General features: G+C 41.3%; 2 protein-coding genes across 9 annotated transcripts in view; one reads left to right on the forward strand and one right to left on the reverse strand.

Moving 5' to 3' along the window:
• Positions 1 to 688: 688 nt before the first annotated feature.
• RAD52 (RAD52 homolog, DNA repair protein) lies at positions 689 to 17,714 on the reverse strand. Of its 8 annotated transcripts, none has more exons than XM_083402316.1 (12): positions 17,684 to 17,704; positions 12,775 to 12,848; positions 11,829 to 11,930; positions 10,692 to 10,785; positions 8,337 to 8,404; positions 7,736 to 7,854; positions 7,567 to 7,642; positions 5,965 to 6,152; positions 4,193 to 4,326; positions 2,955 to 3,032; positions 1,814 to 2,026; positions 689 to 1,417 (listed from the first exon to the last, which is right to left on the reverse strand). In XM_083402316.1, the coding sequence occupies exons 1-12, from the start codon at positions 17,697 to 17,699 to the stop codon at positions 1,356 to 1,358; spliced, it is 1,224 nt and encodes a 407-aa protein (XP_083258442.1). In that variant the 5' UTR covers positions 17,700 to 17,704; the 3' UTR covers positions 689 to 1,355. The 8 variants fall into 8 exon arrangements, with proteins under 8 accessions (XP_083258442.1, XP_083258443.1, XP_083258444.1 ...); XM_083402317.1 differs by lacking the exon at positions 17,684 to 17,704 and adding an exon at positions 17,551 to 17,677; XM_083402318.1 differs by lacking the exon at positions 17,684 to 17,704 and adding an exon at positions 14,893 to 15,188.
• ERC1 (ELKS/RAB6-interacting/CAST family member 1) overlaps positions 16,725 to 17,802 on the forward strand; it is a 164,841-nt gene continuing 163,763 nt past the window's right edge. Inside the window, exon 1 of the mRNA XM_083401887.1 lies at positions 16,725 to 17,758. The gene's annotated coding sequence lies outside the window, so the exon portion shown is untranslated. The remainder of the gene's footprint in view (positions 17,759 to 17,802) is intronic.

Raw genomic sequence — 17,802 nt, forward strand, 5'->3', positions numbered from 1 at the left:
CATTTTCGAATGGCCTTGGTTCCTCCAGTGCCCGAAGCTTAACAATTGTTAGTGAGCTCTTGTTACTCCCACTAGCATTATTGTTAACAATCATTTGAGTTTGAAGGAGTGCAGGTGCCTTCAAACAAATATTTAAATAATACTTGAAAATTTATTATTTGGTTTCTGAGACTTCTACTTTTTGAAAAGATCTTTCCACAGATAACACTTCCATAATAGAAATCTAAAATGGGCAATTTGGTAGTAATCAATTTACACTGTGAGGTCGTGCCAGTAAACCACCTAAGATTGTTGATGTTGACACATTAAGTGTTTTGTTGGCCTTGCCTCATTAAATTTAAATAATTTCCTTTTACCAAAACACACTGCAGAAAAAATGATAGTCCTAATTACCCAGAGAAGTCCTCCAGCCACATATATAACTTATAAACTGTATATGCCAAAATACAGCATCTTTCCTCTACTATTGACTGGTTCTAAGGAGGAAGATTCAACCCAGGCAGCAACCATTTTGCACAGTGATTCCAGTTGTGGCCCACACAAGCGCCAGCAGAACATTCATAGGCCGCCCCATTCCGGGTCCAAAATGACCCAGGCGCTAGCAGTCACACATCAATTGGATGCATGCAAAATGGCCGTCGCTTGTGTATCAATTCCGAACCTCTTTAGTAAGCTTCGTGTCCAACTATTAGCCTCCAACATTTTTCTTTATTTGAAAGAGAACAAGGGAAAAATGATAAAAGTGTATGTGTGGCTGGCTCCAGTCTTCATACAGTGGGACATCAAATCTCACAGCTTTTCTGAATGAAAAGCTTTAATTTAACCACTTTAATAAGCAGGATTCACATTGCATAATTAACACACTGGCATCCTAGCCTTAAAAAACTTTTCATTCCACAAAAGTAAATTGTTATTACTGTTACGCGAAACTTGTATCAAGAGTACATTTTTAAAATGCTTTTACATTCCTTTAGCTTTAGTTCTATTTTTTTCCTGAGGGCAGGGCAAATAGTACAAAAATAGTTTGCCTTTCTTTACAAGATGCACCCTTATTAAAATGGATTTCTTCCTATTACAATAAAGGGAGTTAAGAATAAAGCAATGTTTTGTTTTTGGATATGGAATTACATTTGTTAACGGGATAAAATACTGGTATTCTTTTCTGGAGATACAGTTGATGGAAAGCAATGTTTAAAACTTTCAAATTCTGAAAAATCATGAGAACAACCTTTTTCCTGTTTAGTGCCTGATATAGTGAGGTCTGAAGAATATTCTCCATTCTGAAACTTCCGAGTGCAAATTGCATTCTGAAACCTGAACAGATAAAGCACCACAGTCAAGTCATTCATCTTCTGCTATGCAGGCTCCAGCCTTCTCTTCTTCATCCCTTGGCTCCTCCTGTATGGGCTGCACTCAGCTGAAACAGGAAACAATTGTATGTAGGAGAACTTTCTTTACAAGTCTCTTACACAACTGAGATATTACCTATTTTTGTTCTCTCTCTCTCTTCAAGAGACCATTTCTCCGAACAGTTTGCAAAGCCTGAACTTAGAACCGCATCTTAAAACACCTTTACTTCAACGCAAGTTGCAGGAACCTTGGAGGAGGCTTTGAGACCGAAAGCACCAAAAAAGTAGCAAGAAATCTTTCACCGCTCGTTGCTGGGCACCACAAGATTCAGAGGTAGCATAGATGATTTGCAATTTGAGTGTGCTAAGCTAAAATAGATATACATGCTTGTCTACAAACCACCACCCTATATTACCCAGTCTCTACTGATGTCTACATTTGCTTCTCCACCTCTTAAACTTACCTGATATGTGAGGTCGAGGGCTAGTAGAGGGATGCTGCAGTGCAGGTTTTGCACAGGGCCTCTGGTTATTTGTTTTTTGTGGCGTTCTGCGTGTCATCATGTCATACTGCCCACAAGGTGTGCCTGGGTGTTGGGCTGGCCCAGCTGCCGTGCTGTGATTGGTAACACTAAGGTCCGTGGCCTCCAAAGGTAAGTCCCAAAGCTCAGGGTCATCTGGAAGAAATGGAACATTAACAGTGAAGGGTCAGCTGCTGACCATTCCGTTCCACGTCTTGACTGCCACTGGATTAAAACTGTAACGGGGTGGAACTAGACATGGTGTCAGCAAACCACGAAATCCCAAGCTTGGGTTTTGCAATGACACAGGAACACACCGGTGTGTGTGTGTATGTGTGTGCTTGTTTCTCCTGTGCCCAGTGATTTTGCCTTACAAAGGGCCTCCATCCGTTTCTCCTCTCAGATGGAGGAAGGAGAATCTAGAAAAAGGATGCCCATTTCTTCGTGTGTCCTGCACTAACTGTTGCCTGAAATGCTACAAGAATGTGAACCAGCCACAGGCATTAAGTTACAGCAAGACTTACTAAAACACACACTGTGTGGGGCTGTTTTTGGAAGCTGTAGTTCTCATAGAATGTGGCTACCAGTTGCTCATGGGAGCCAACGGTTCAGAGCATGTAACACTGACTATATCAGCTGGCCTGGTTCCTACTGCATTTGGAGAGCTAAAGTGGTTATTATGTTTAAAGCTGTAAACGACTTGGGACCAGATAGTAAGATAAACTGCAGAGGCTCTTCCTGCAGATCTGCTGGTAAGGACTTCAAGTCTGGTGGGCACAAGAGATGGGGTTTTTCCAGTGGCAGACCAGTCACCATGGATCTCCTCCCCAGAGGTGGTGCATTTTGTTTTCTGCTTTTGAATAGGTTTTAAAGACTTGGCTGTTGTAATTGAACAATCATAGAATCACAGAGTTGGAAGGGACCACAAGGGTCATCTAGTCCAACCCCTGACTGCAGGAATCTTTTGCCCAACATGGGACTCGAACCCACGACCCTGAGATTCTTATTTGTGACCCATATTAATAGCATGTTTCCCTGAAAAGATGGTATAAAATACCTAAAAGTACCAACAACCCTCACCCACCTGCAAGGAACTCCTCTTCCACAGCTGGTTCCAGCTGTGCTGAAGTGCTGTGCTTAATAGCAGGAAGAGCACATGCTTCTGGACAAGATAAAAGAGAAGCTTAATGTTACTGAGATTAGTGGAAGAGTACATATTTCTCTGGATTTAGACTATTTGCATAGAAATGATGCATAAGCTGTCTTCCTAGGCTGATAGGGGGTGGGGAAGAGACAGGATAGTGGTGGTTTGGGCTTTATTGATAATGGAACAAATAATATTCTTCACAAGAGCTGTCCCACATCACTGGGACAAAAAAGGACTTGCCTAAATGACCCAGCATGAATAAGCTATTAATTTCCATTTTGTCCAAGGAATGCCAACATATCTGAATTTAGCTCAGTATGAAGAAAGATGGTTATTCCAGCTATTAATAACAACAGATAGGTGTTATTATTAATATGCTCTAACCTAGCCTGGACCCAGACTGATATACCAGCTGCTCTCCCCATCTCCATCACAAATCTGACTGCTGCACTCTTCTGCCATCTTAGTTGGGACTTACAGATGAATTGGGCTTACGAACACCAACATTAAAACAAGTCCCTAATCTGACAATCACCTTATTAATGGGTTTTATTAATATTGCTACTTACTTTTATAGGTTGGGTCAAGGCACTATTTTTCAAAAATATATTAGGCCTGCCTGCTGACTATATAATTTTTTGTTGATTTGAGTTAACTGATGGATTAAATAATTATATCTACATTTTAGGAAACCTTCAATAATAGGTGCCATTTTCACAATGCTAAATGAAGTGAGACGTAACTACTTAACAAACAAAAGTTGACACCAGCATTGGAAGGAAATATCTTCTTTAGCACATTCAGTGACATGGGACAGAAAAGTTTCTGCTGCCATTTATTTTGCCAGGAAAATTCAATCTCTAAAAATGCAGCACTGCATAAAAATTAATGAATGGATAAAATAGCCAGTCAAATGAGATAGTTTCAAAAATGTAACCCACCTCTCCTCAGTTGCTAGTCAAAGCAGCAACAGCAGATTAAAGTTTGGGTTAAGCCCTCATTTTGACCTCTTTAAAGAGAGTCATATCAAGGACAAACACACTTGTTTAACATCTCACTTTCAACTCTTACATTAACACGGCAGGAAAGAATTAGCCCTGTTTCTTAGGCACTTCATCTGCCCATTCTGAGCTTCTTTGCAGTGCAGCGGATGCAGATTCTAACTAGCATTTTACCCTGATCTCTAGGTTCACAAGCTGGAGTAGTTGACTGGATTTGCTGTTTCTTCTGCATCTGCTGTCTGAACTGCTGCTGAAGTTGTTTCTGCCGCAACTTCCGGTGGTATGTTGCATCACACAGCGAGACCTTACTACAAGAGAATACAGGAAGAAGAGGGAATGTTACCACTAAATTCCCCATTTCATAACCATACTTGCTCAGAGTAGACAATATAACCAGGGTGGGGGGGGGGTGACACTTTAGCATATATGGCAATAGCCCAGGGCTGTGTAACTATATTCACATGTAATTTGCATAATTTATTCAACTACAGACATTCTCTTGCCTCAGATTTCCTATTCTGTCTACTTGCAAGCATTCAGTGGTCCATAAAGAAATCCATAAAGGAAGACTTTATCCTACAAGACTTGGCCTAAGGTTATACTAGGAGGTACTTCTCACAAACCAGTCTTTCTCCTGCCATCTCAGTGAATGAACACTAGTTTATAGTCTGCCCTGACTTTTAAAAAATTGTTCAGGGAAGAATTGAGATTAAACCTGTGGTCTGCAGGTTGTACTCAAAGGAACCCTGAGCCAATCTTGCAGGTGTGTATCTGAAGGAAAGTTTATTACTTCCATTGCTCTCGGGAACACATACCGGCATGTACTAAGCAAAGTTCTTGTACTCATAGCAGGCCTCATTCATTGGGGAGTCCTCCTGGCCCACCATGGCAAAATCCTACTAAAGAGTTTCATTGCAGGTCAAAGTAGAAAGAACTGGTGGCTGTCTCCCATCCAAGGTCCTTGATGTGTCAAGGACCACCTTCATTTAGACTGCAGATTGCAACATCTGGAAGGAATCTTCAACTCAGTACAAGCCCAAGGTCTTTATTCCTGAGCAAGGATACAGAAGCTGCCTTGGCTCCCGAGCACAAGATAATTGCACAGACCTGGTACCCTGATGCATTTCTTCAAAGAATATGCTACTTCATGGGCTATTTAAGTCTCCAGTGTGCTGCACAGAGAAGTCACCTGTTCATCCCTGCACAGAATTTAAGTTTTTTTGCATCTGTAGATGCAGCCTTTAGTCAAAGGTTGCTTCAATGTACGCTACTAGCCAGAATTCTGATCTCCCTCCCTCCCTGGGCATTTGGAGCACTGCTTTGTTAAGCTCCTGGGTTAGAGACCACTGGATGGTGACAAGTTGGAAGAACAGAAAAAAATTGCACACCTCCATTGAAGATTATTTTCCTTACTTGCCAGGTTTCTTCAGGTCTGGATTCTGGCATGGAAATTAGGCCATGGGTTAGGTGCCAATGTGCTTCTCTTATTCTCACTGTGTTGTCAGGGTCTGGTTTGAGGAAGGAAGTGGGAAGCATTTCCTAGCCCAACCAAATGTGTTCTTCTAGGGAAAAGAGCCTGCCTCCCGGTGGACAGGGAGGAAAGAATCTCAGTATTATGGACTACTGTCTGGCAAAAAACTAGAATTCAGGAAGGTAAGCAAAATTCTCCATTTTTTTGCTCTAGAATATACAAAGCATTAGCAATTAAGACTACAGTATGTTCACAATTTAAGCAGAGGTTATGTTCCAAGGAGTCAAAACATACTGGGTTAAATGGTGGGTGGGATTACCAAAGTCTTTTTTGCCCCAACCAGCCAGCCACTCTTTTTTTCATTGCTTTTATTTATTTTTGCCAAGCGAGTAAAGCTGAATAGGCACAAGTTAAACGTGCGTAAGTTGTGGGCTTACTGTATAAGCTTACGTATCTAGTGTATTAGATCTCCAACCTGCTTTGCTGATCTTGTTCAGAAGTACTCAAAGAAGACTCTAACTGCTCAGTTTTGACAGGAGTCGCTGTAGAAAACTGCTGGTGGTCTTCGCTTGTCTTCTTCAAGCAGCTATTGTATCTTGCCTTTTCTATAGCAGGCTCAAAATCCTGTCTTTTAGCATTGCTCAAATCAAAATCTGGGGGCATCTGGTAATAGGAATAAAACAAACAGCCTTTCAGTAGCTACAAAACTTCAGATTGTAATGGAAACATTTCACAGACTCATCTGTCACGTTGCCCAGGAGACAAATTGCTTTCCTGGAAGACTTTGCCTGTTCACAACCAAGTTTCGACCTGGTGCTGTGAACTCAACCAATGTGGTTATTTCTCTAATTTAGTGGAGATTTGTCATGTTTAGTAACCAACACCAACTCTGTCAACATATACTTTGTGGATCAGCTTTGTTTCCTTGCAATTCTCTGTGATGTTGATTTCCCTCCCCTCTTAAAGCAACCTAGGTGTTATTTTAAAACAGACGTAGAAAGAACAAATGAAGAAAACTGCAGATCAACAGCCTGGGAGTGCTGTAGAAATCAGTAAACACGACAATTTCAGCCTATCTGCAGCTTTCAATCCAGCACAGCCAAGAGCATACTCTGCCTTCTTTGATGGAATGCCAATTTAGGTGACACAGACTATGGGCTGCAGTCAGCAAGGAATACTGTAGATGTGTGAAGGGTGGGTTGACCAGAATGCAGCAGCTTAAATGATGATTCACTGGGGTGGGGTGGTTGTAGAAGAGCCCAGTTAGTAATGATGACTGGAGATGAAGCTGTTTCGAGGCAAGAGAAGATAAGGACCTTTTTCTGAAAAAAGGATATAACACCTAAGATAGGTTTAATTGAATGGTTTAGAGAGCAATCCAAACCAGTAAGGCTTTATAGACTGGTAGGGCTACTACTGCATCTGCAAACATCTTGGGCACATGCAACCAATCCAAGCCCCCTCTATCCCCAGCCCAAATGGGGCTCGGATTCATTCGTTGGCCATTAGTCCTTGTGAAAACAGGCTTAAGGGCATCTATCCTAAGAAAAATGCATTTTGGCATTTTGCTATTAAAAATTACGAATCCCCGGGAATCTGCTCAGAAAATAATGTAACTGCTCCAAGACAAGCTGGTTACTTTAGAAAGAGATCACTGTGAGGGGAGAAATGGTGCAATAAGAATTACAAGATGGGGGCTGGACTGTCCTATATAAAAAAAGAACAACATAGTAAACTCTGATTTTCAGTGTTCATTGGAAGGTACTATAATTTTCTGCTTGCTCCTGAACAGCTCTGACTGGAAAGTGAAAACACACACATGAAAAATTATTGAGTGTTTTGAAACAGAAAAAGTGTAAGCAAAGATACACACAGTAGAGATATGGTGCGTCAGAAAATAATCAGAAGAATTTTCAACTGGAATATCCAGGCAATGAAATTACCTGTTCAAAAAGAATGTACTGTTGCATGGCAGAATAAAGAATGGAGCCTGCCTTGTCTGTATCATCTATACTCAAAGCAGAATTTGGCATTTTTACTGCAGAATTCTAGTTTTTGGAAGTCCCAAGTAACACACCTGGCGAGGAAGCTTATTCACTGATCGCAAGTAGTCTTTGTCCAGGATGCAATTCCCAAGAGCATTACCAAAGCACCTGAGAAAGGACGAGAGTTAGTCTTTTAGAACACAGTTCCCCTTTTTCATTGCTTTCAGGCTAGCAAAATGTCTTCTGTTGATTGCTACTTACTTCAGTGCCCTCTTCAGTCCATCTGTAACAGCTTCCTTCCTTGCTTTTTCTAGGGACAAGGCCTTAGACTTCAAGCCTTCACTTACTCCATAGCCAACATCTTCATGGTATGAGCCATCCTGCAATTTAAGAATACGCAAGAAAAACAAAATGGCCATTTGGGTTTGACTATAGTCATCCTAATGAACCTTGGTTTGTGGCATAAGCAGGCCCTGCAGTACATTCAGTTTTTCTGGAGTCTACAGGGACTCAAGTGACAATCAAACCTGAAATATTATGCTAGGTCAAAGTATTCCAATCTTCCGCCAGATACAGCCTAAAAAATGGAAACCAACAGCATTTGGATACATGCATTGCAGTTTAAGACTTGTCACTGTTTAAAAGCAAATGCGTAAGTCAGGATTTTTTCCTACAGTATTTTATTTCATCTTAAAAAACAGGTGTGTATTTTGACCAGTAACAGGTCTAATAAATATGCATTTTTGTTCGATAGGAAGTAACACCAACAGTCATATTGTTATGTACCTTTTGCATACTGTTCACTTTACTTTCAGGGCTCTGAAAAACCAGCACCACCAACATATCTCCCCACCCCATTTACCTTAAGTTGGACTTTCACAAAGGCACAGACCCCCACATAGAACTTGCCATTATTAAGATCCACAAAATCTGTGAAGAGCAGAAACAAAAAACAAAAACATTTACTCTAACATAGGGAGCCGGATGATTGGTCTGCCTATCATTACTGTGCACTGGTAGCTAGGCAGTTGTAAAGAGATGTAGGAGAAAATATAGGGAATTTAGAATATAGTCACAACACTATTGGCATGGACGCAAATGTTTGTCAAAGAAATTAACCAGAAAGGATACAGAGATATTTCCCAAGCAGAATGTTGGTTTCTGAACGCTAGGCTTCTGAGGATAATGTTCAGATAAAAGAGTACATGGACCCGAAAATTACCCTTAAGACATTACTGCATTATTGACCTTAGTGAATGGTCAATAGAATGGAATGGAATGCTGTGGACCCCATTTATTTTTATTTCAGCAGAGCATTTGACAAAGCTCATCATGATCTTTTATTAGCAGACTCGTTGAATGTGTACTGATAAATAACGCTGAATTCAGAGCTGGTTAGAAGCCATACTCAGAAGGGTGTTCATCAATGGCTTCTCATCAAACTGGATGAATGATTTGAGTGAGGTGATGTAGGGCTCTGGGACTCTTCAGCATCTGATCAATGATTTAAATGAAGGTGTGGAGGAAATGCTAACCTATTTGCAGAAGACACAAAGCTGAGATAGATCACTAATGCCTTAGCAAACAGGAGTAAAATTCAGAATGAACTTGGTAGCTTTGGCCCAGCTCCCCATTGTTACAATATGAAATTCAACAGAGGCAAATGCTAAGTCCTGCATTTGGGGGAGGTGGGGGGGGGGGGGACAAAAAACCCAAATGGACAGAGAGTCACTTTGAGTCAGCAGTGTGACGCAGCTGCAGAAAATAGTAATGCAGTTTTAGGCTGCCTTAATCAAGTCATAACGTTTCCCATCAGCTTTTAAAAATATTTTAAAATCAAACAATTTCATTAGTAGTAATATTCTATGAGGAATTTCAGCTTCTGATAATCTGAATCACATTCAAGATGACAGAATCAGCTTCCCAAGGAACTGGTCTTTATTTTGTAAATCTCTATGACTCTATCCTCTTGACGAACTGAATATGTGCTGAGAATTTATAATTAAACATATGTAGGTTCAGAGTATTCTCCAGGAAATTTTATTTTTTTAATGCAGAGAATGCTACCAATTTCTAGGAGGGGATTAAGGTTTTGTATGCAATGGAATAAAAAGTGAAATATTCATTAGCAAAGCAGGTAAGAGTAATGTCAGGGATCACAATAGGTTTCAAAACATGAGTGTGCAGACTGGATCTTTTTCCGAAACACTTTTTACAGGAAAATCTATCCATACAGAAAACAAGGTTATAATGAAGTATAACTTATAGCTTATAGTATTGGGCTTTCGCTCCCTTTTGCCTTTCTGACAGCTCTGTAGTTTTTGTTACCTAATATTTCAGATCCTTAAGGTGATCTAGGTGAAGTTTTTGAGATGAGGGTTTTGTTCTTCCAATTGTTGTTACTAAGCTGAAAGACTTAAGTGTCTCCCCTCTGCCTTTTCCATTCAACCTCCTGTTGCTAGGCCACAAAAGTCCTCCCTCAACACAACAGATCTTTTGAGGATGAGACAGCTGCAGCCATAATTTTGGGAGACGTTTCCCCCGCCTGTACAGGATTGCAGTTTTCAGCTAATTTTATTTACTTATTTAATGAAAACTGTTTACTGCTAGGGCAAGGATTCTTTTTTCTATATGTATTTACTGTGCAACTGACAATACACTGAATTCTGAAATTTAGGGGGAAACCACTTCAATATGTTGTCAAGGTTACCCCATGCCAACTCATGCTGTGCCCCCCCCAACTGCCATGGAAAATTCTGCTTCCAGGTGGCATGTGAGAAGCACCTTTTCTCAAGATCTGGAAACTCATAATCATATTGTGTTGCATCTAGAAGAGGTGCTCTGTTCATGGAAAACTCTGAATACTAGCAGAAGATTTCATGAATGAATGGGGCAGGGCACAAGGTTCTCACCAGTTCTCATTTATGCTTTCCATGCCACTTCCCACATAATTCTTGGAGGGGGGGCCCACTCCTCTAGAGCAGGTTTTTGAGGAAAGCAAGAGCTGAAGGAGGAATCAGAAAAATGCTTTCTCCACTTTCTATTCATGAAAGCTGCTCCTGGATCAAAAACTTCCTTAAGTGGAATAATGCCATTATTTGCACCCAACCTCTTATTGTTTCACTCTGCTAGGATAGTCTTTTGCTCAAGAACATTTTGATAACTTATAGAACCTGCAGCATGAAGCAGCTGGAAGAAGCTTAAAATTGGTTCTCACCGACATTCTGCTGAGTGACAGAATGAGCCCAGCCATTGTAGCCAAACATCTCATTGGCCAGACTGATGACTCTGTGCCCTTCAATGTAGCAAACCTGAAAGTAGAAAGAAAGGACAAAAGTGTCAAAAATCCTTCTTGGTCAGTTTTCCAGGTACTGTGTCAGACCAAGAATCATCATATCAAAAGAAAATTGGAACACACAATATACCAGCACCTAGTATTTATAAGACTGTTCCACATTACAGTACCAAACAGCTAACCAAAATTAAAATTAATTGTTCTCAATTTGAGATATTAAATTGATAAGAATTTATTAAATTTTCAGCTGGAGAATGCTTGCACAAGGCAGTGGTATGGAGCACTTGCAAGGGAAATGGGCAAGGAAGCATTGAGCATCATGTTCAAAATTCTAGGGTTTATGATTCAGTAGCATAGCACACCAGATTTTCAGCACATTTGTTTTGAAATTATGAAGGCTATTGCATGTGAAAAGAATCCTACACACCAGGTCTGCCCCATACTGCACTTATTTCTCTAAATCCCTGGCCAGCAATGGGAGAGTCGCTTTGAGGAAAGGTAGTGGGCCAGGACTGTCCACCTCTCCAAACTGGAGAGCCAGAAAGTACTATCATTAACAAATGCTGATACCTCTGTGGACACCAGATTTGCCTCTGACTTGGAAGATTGCAGCTTTCAGCAAGCACCACTTGCGGATAACCCTACACCAGGCATGCCCAACAGGTTGATCGCGATTTACTGGTAGATCCCTGGGAGGTTTTGGTAGATTGTGGTTGAACACTGGATCCTTTTCCTTAGTGTTGGTAAAATAGAATCTGGCCCCACCCCCTCCCTTTGAGCTTCGGCTTGAATTCTCAAAAACCGTGGCTTTCCTCCTCCCTAAAAAGCTCAACAACTTTGACCTGAATGGGGGTAGATCATTGCCAGTTTTTAATTCTGTGAGTAGATCGCAGTCTCTTGGGAGTTGGCCACCCCTGTCCTACACTATGGTGCTCCTCCTGAGAAAGCAAGGACATAGGAAACTGCCGCCCAAAACGATTCAGGGAAATATGCCCTACCAACAGACAATGGGTAATTTTCAATATCAAGTAAATAAAAACTGTGTACACACTTTTGTACCTTCTGTCCTCCTCCAGCTTGCCGGCTACTGATGTATTCTGGGCCCAATCTCTGTCGCAGGGCAGCCTGGACGGCCTGGTACTCATCTGCTGTATACTGACACTTAAGCAAACCACACACACAATCATGGAAAGATCTAGCATATTCATAACTAATTTCTTCCCCTTTCTTGCAACTGATTTAGTTCAATCAGTCCCATCCCCCCACAAGAACTTATCTAGTTATACTCTGAAAGCTATATCCAAAAGGAAATATTGTATCTCACAGGGTAGCTCCTTCATTATGATAATACCGTGAATTGTTTAAAATGGTAACTACTCCATTGCATGAGTTCCCCCAAGTTCCCCTCTGAGCACTCTTAAGTATAATTCAGCCAAATCAGGAAGAAATCTCAGCTGGTATATATTTTCCCAATACTTGTCACCAAACACCAACTGAATTAAATAGCAATAATAACTCTTGCGTTGTAGTGTGAGATAAACAACAGCAAAAAGAGTGCAAAGAAATATTAAGAGTATCCCAACAGATTTTGGATTTCCAGCTACTCTCTAGGGAAATGGTTTTTATACAAAAACAAATCTGCTTTCTGCTTTAAAAATGAGTACTTTTTACATTCAAAACACATTGGGATCTTCTCATAAAGATGGCTTTGTACCATATTTTGGATTTGATCCATGTTTCGTCTGCCTATGCAGAGCTTAAACCAACTACAGTTCCCCAAGTTTGGACGTAACAGGGAACTGTGGTTTATTTAAAAGAAGCATCTAACCCCTTTTCCATGCCCAGGGTAGGAAGCATAAGAAACCAAGGTTTGTGCAGATTCACTCACATACTTTGAAGCCATGGTTTCCCATTATGTCTCAACTGGGCCGTTATCCATAGTAGATTTTGCATTGAAGCCCCACCAGAAAATCCCACACAAATCTGAAGGTGATGGTAAACTGACCTGTCCAAACCACATACTGGAGTTAGCATTGCTGCTGCTGATTCCATTTCTTGTCAGTTCTGTTCCAGACATTCCTAAAAGAAAGTAATATGAACATCAATATATATGATCAAAATAGAGTTATTTACCATTTTTAAATAAGCATATTAAAGACACTGTACCCCATTGTGAGTAGGCAGGACAGGATACTCAGTAGCAGGAATATCAAACAGGTTTTGCTCTTACACGCCCCCCCCCCCATGTTCTTTATGTGTCTAAATAGGAGTAAGGAGTAAGGATTGACAGTTATTCACTTCTACATGAGATGTGAATATAAGAATGCATATATAAGAGCATATATAAAGGGATAAATACACTCAGGGATACCCTTGAAACCTGTCTTTCTGTCTTGTTGTCATCCCATCTTAGATCCTGTCCCTTTTCTCAGCTCCAACCCCTATGCAGCTCTGCATCCTCTGCTGCTCAGCAATTTCTGGTGTTTAGCTGTGGGGGATCTTGGAAAGTCTGTAACCTCATATGCCTGCACTGCTCAGCAGGAAATAATTGTGCAGTGAGGGAAGAGTGGCATGGTTAGAGTTCAGCTCACGACAGAGTTAGAAAACTCTCTTCCTCCATCAGCAGCTTGCTGTGTTTTCACACTGAGCACGGAGAGAACTCCCTTTCTCAGTGGCTATCAAGGCAGAATTATCCTGAATTTGTGTGAACTGGAGGTGAAAAGTGTGTAAATGAGTTCATTTCTGTGGATGTATGAGTGTGGATCTGCGTGGCTTTGCCTCTGTACTCCAATGGAAGGTTACCCATAAAAGAATGCAGTCATTTGATTGAAAACAGTCAAAACCTCTGTGCTAGTGTGTGTGTGTGTGTGTGTGTGTCTGTAACAGGCATATATGCTCAAGTTTCCAAGAATCAGCAAAGGTTACCTGCTTTAAACATGAAAAGACTCAAGGTACAAGACTATAAGTAAGAAGACTGTCTGCTTTGTATAGATAAAGGAATTGGTTTAGTTATTGATACTGAAGAAATGGGGAAACGCCATTTTTTGCACCACTTAGAAAATGCACTTTCTGTGCCATTTAGTAATGCCTAACTACTAGTTTTTAAAACTGCTTGAAGTAACCCAATTGTACAGGTATTAAAACAGATATCATTAGTAGAAGTGAGAATGTAAAGAAAATCCCATATATTGAAGTAATTAACATTTTTAGAACATTATCACACAAAACCTAGTGATTTTCTTGTAACTCCTCAATGAAACTGAGCTGGAAGATTCAGAACAGACAAAATGAAGTACTTCACAGTGCACAAAAGCCACTGATGGCCACCAACCTGGGTGGTTTTAAAAGCGGATTAGAAATATTAATGGAAAAGGCTACCTGTGACCACTAACCCTAATTAATGTATGTATGCTACCTGCAGTTGGAGGCAGTAATGCTGGAAAATGCAGGACGGGACTGCTGTTGTGCTTGTGGGCTTCCCATAGACATCTGGTTGGCCACTTTTGAGTACAGAATGCTTGGACCATATGGGTGACAGGATTGATCCAGCATGCTCTTCTTGTGTTCTCCTTTTTCTGCCAAGTGATATTCTCTTAAACTTCAGCATTTTCCTCTCATCAATGACACATCACAGCTATCATTAGAATGTGCTAGCATTTTTAATTTTGGAAATGTCAACACCACTTCCTTCGTTTTTTGTTTTTACTACGAAATGTGCTTTTTTAGCATTCTGCAAGCTTTATTATTCCAAATGCAACAACTTTTCACAGACCACCTATGCTTTTTGTCAAAACCTTTTACCATATTAAATGACAGAAATACAGGTAAGATGTTAATTTTACTACAAAATTTTCCCATTCAGAATTATCATTATAAGTAACTTGTAACTTGTGTGCATTTAACGTGTGCATTCAGCTTTCCATGCTTGGTAAAAAGATTTTTTTTTAATTAAAAAGGGGGCAGCCATTCAGGAAAAAAAGCTTTGGCAATCCCATCCACAACTGAACCCAAAATGTTTTGAGTATATGCAATTTGGCTTGGAATGTAACCCCCGTGTAAATCAACAGTCACCTGTAATTTGGCCCATTCATTCAATTAGTGGCAATATAGGCTGATGACCCACCACTTTAAATTGTAAATGGCTGAGATCCTGGCCTGTCATGCTTCACTTCCATCTCAAAGCAGCCATATGGGAAAACTGCTGATGAGGACCTATGGGTTACAAAATATTAAACAAACTGCAGAGGTAACCAGTGAGCTTCCAGCTTCAATTCAATACACTGACACAATCACAGCTTGCTTTGTGGAGTAACTATCCCCATGAATCCCTATGTTGGCTGTAATCATTAGATCAAGCCTTACTCATATTCCCACTACAGCAAGTGAAACAATCGGCAACAAGGAGGAGTTTCTCTGCAACCACCCACAAGATTGGAAGAAATCCCAAAGATAGATCAAAACTATGTGCTGTCATACTGAACATGTTTTATTATTTTATTTAAAATATGTAGTGCACCTTTTCCCAAGGTGCCTTGCAATCAAAGTAAAGTCAAACACAATGCTTATCTATGGGTTGGCAGCTATGATTAATATGATGACCTGGGAGGTTGAAGATTTTATTGGTAGGCTGTGGAAATTTTCCATGAAGCTTACCAAATCTGAATTGTTGTTACACTTCTGTATTATGTTGCTTTAGATGTTTTTATTCTTACACAAAATGCTTTGATATAAGGAAAGTAGGTATACAGTTGTGTTAAATAAATATATTCTTCAATAAGAAAAATTTAGCTGAGGATTTCCTACTGATGGGAATTTAAAAGCTCCTTGAATAATCACTTGGGTCATTTCCCAGAACTGACTAATAAAAGCTGCTGGCTGAAAATTTATGATGGAGCACAGTATCATTACACTTGCATTTCCAGTAGTCATTATTTCAGAAGTCACCAGTCTAACGGGAAACATGGTACTCTTTAAAGCAGAAGCCATCAGTTATATTACTTATGGGATAACCATAGCATTATTTTAAACAAAGGCAGTATTGAAGCCATTAACTGAAAAGCTGTGTTCTCTTTTCCCCATAGGGAAAGAGAGCCAGTGTGGTGTAGTGGTTAAGAGCGGTAGTCTCATAATCTGGGGAACCGGGTTCACGTCTCCGCTCCTCCACATGCAGCTGCTGGGTGACCTTGGGCCAGTCACACTTCTTTGAAGTCTCTCAGCCCCACTCACCTCACAGAGTGTTTGTTGTGGGGGAGGAAGGGAAAGGAGAATGTTAGCCGCTTTGAGACTCCTGAAGGGGAGTGAAAGGCGGGATATCAAATCCAAACTCCTCCTCCTCCTCCATAGCTCATGACTTGGTTCACTTCTGCCACTTGCAGTGCTTTTCTAATCTTTGGCTGTAGGTTTGGCTAATGCGGGTGAATCTTTTGCAATGATAAGGTATGAGACTAGCAGAACAATTGAAACTCTCAGTCCACTGTGGTTCACCATCTTCCACCCCAATGCTGTCAGGGAAGTCACACTGTTGAGAAGTGTTCCAATCTCCATGCCCCCCCAAAAAACAATATGCATAAGCTATCACCCACAACCAAGGGTGCCAACTTGAATAAAATATGGGGTGCAGGTAAGCCCCACCCCACATAACTGATCACAAGACATTGTGAACACACACCATTTGAATGGCAATGGCTATCAACTTGGGGGGCTAGCCCCCTCAAATATTTTGTTGGGGGGAGTGTCAAAGGGACCTCAGGCCCTAGGAGTTGGCTCCTATGCCCACAACATCTCCAGCAGAGGTAGCCAGCAGAAACCCATGAAATGTGAGGGCAATGGGCCAGATGCAGACCTCTTCGCTGCATCAGTCTGGGAGTGGCAAAAACCACACATCAACTCATCTCACACTCATTGCCGAGCATACTCAGATAACATATCCGGTATTCTGTCTAACCACTGCTAAATGGAGTTAAACAAGCCAAGTAATAATATACTACCATAAACTGAAATAGTAGGAATACTACAGACTAGCTATGAGAATAATTAAGATTACATAATTCCCTCTTGGGAGTCTTCGGCTAAATGCATAGTTGTTGGCATCTGTCTGTCTGGAGAGACAATGGAGTGTGCCTCCAGGGGAGAAGTCAAACCACTGCATTATGCATAAACACATAGCTGAGATAATTTCATAATGGTTGCAACCATATATAACTCTGGACATTCTCCCTACCACAAGCCTACTTTTAAATTAGAGAGAGTTATATTCCTTATAGATCTGTGTTTTTAACATTGATTTATACGGTTGAGTTGCATATGCTTGCTAATCATTGTTGTAAACTTCGCTAGAGGGGAGGAACTTTAATTATAATAATGCTTAATTGTTTTTTAAATGAGTTCCCTCCCCCAATGTTTTTAACTGTTCCTATTTTATCTGCAAGCCGCTTTGAGTCCCTGTCAGGGGGGAAAAGGCGGGTTGTAAATAAATATATAATTTTAAAAAAAACGTATTTGCACTATCTTGCAGAGCAGGCCCCCTACCCCGAATATTAATCGACCCCACCCTCAAAGAGGCCACATTTCCCGGGGCCCCGTGAGACGATTTTCCTCTCGGAAACCCCAACGAAGGTTCGCCCTGATCAACGCGGCTTTACCATTTCGGGCGTCTAAGACAGAAAGAAGGCACGAGAGAGAGCCTCTTACGGGGGGCCGGGAAGGGCGCAGTGAAGGAGTCGGGGAGACCCAACACCCCCCCCCTTTTGTGTCAACTTGGTGACTTCCGCTCTCCAGTTACCTGCACGTGAACGGCGGGCAACGACAGCCACCGCAGAACCTCCTCCCAGCGCCAAACCTTCAGTCAGGGGCGCCGCTACGGCAAGCGAACGAAGGCAAACTTCCCGCCCGCGGCGGCCGCGCTTGCGCAATACCTCTCCCTGAGCCCATGGGAGGAGCCTCTACGTAGCGCGCCCGCGCGAGTCAGAATTGGAGTTGCCCCGCCAGTGGTGTGTGGCGGCGGCGGCGAAGGGGGGGGGACAGGGGGGCAGAC

Source organism: Podarcis tiliguerta (assembly GCF_965153285.1).
Source record: "Podarcis tiliguerta genome assembly, chromosome: 10".
Lineage (NCBI taxonomy): Eukaryota > Metazoa > Chordata > Lepidosauria > Squamata > Lacertidae > Podarcis > Podarcis tiliguerta.

Coding starts and splice junctions, on each gene's coding strand:
- RAD52 (XM_083402316.1), bottom strand. Junction 4,327..5,964: donor GAACAAGATCAGCAAAGCAG/GTTGGAGATCTA, acceptor ATTCTCTTGTAG/TAAGGTCTCGCTGTGTGATG. Junction 3,033..4,192: donor TTGTGAACCTAGAGATCAGG/GTAAAATGCTAG, acceptor TATCTTGTCCAG/AAGCATGTGCTCTTCCTGCT.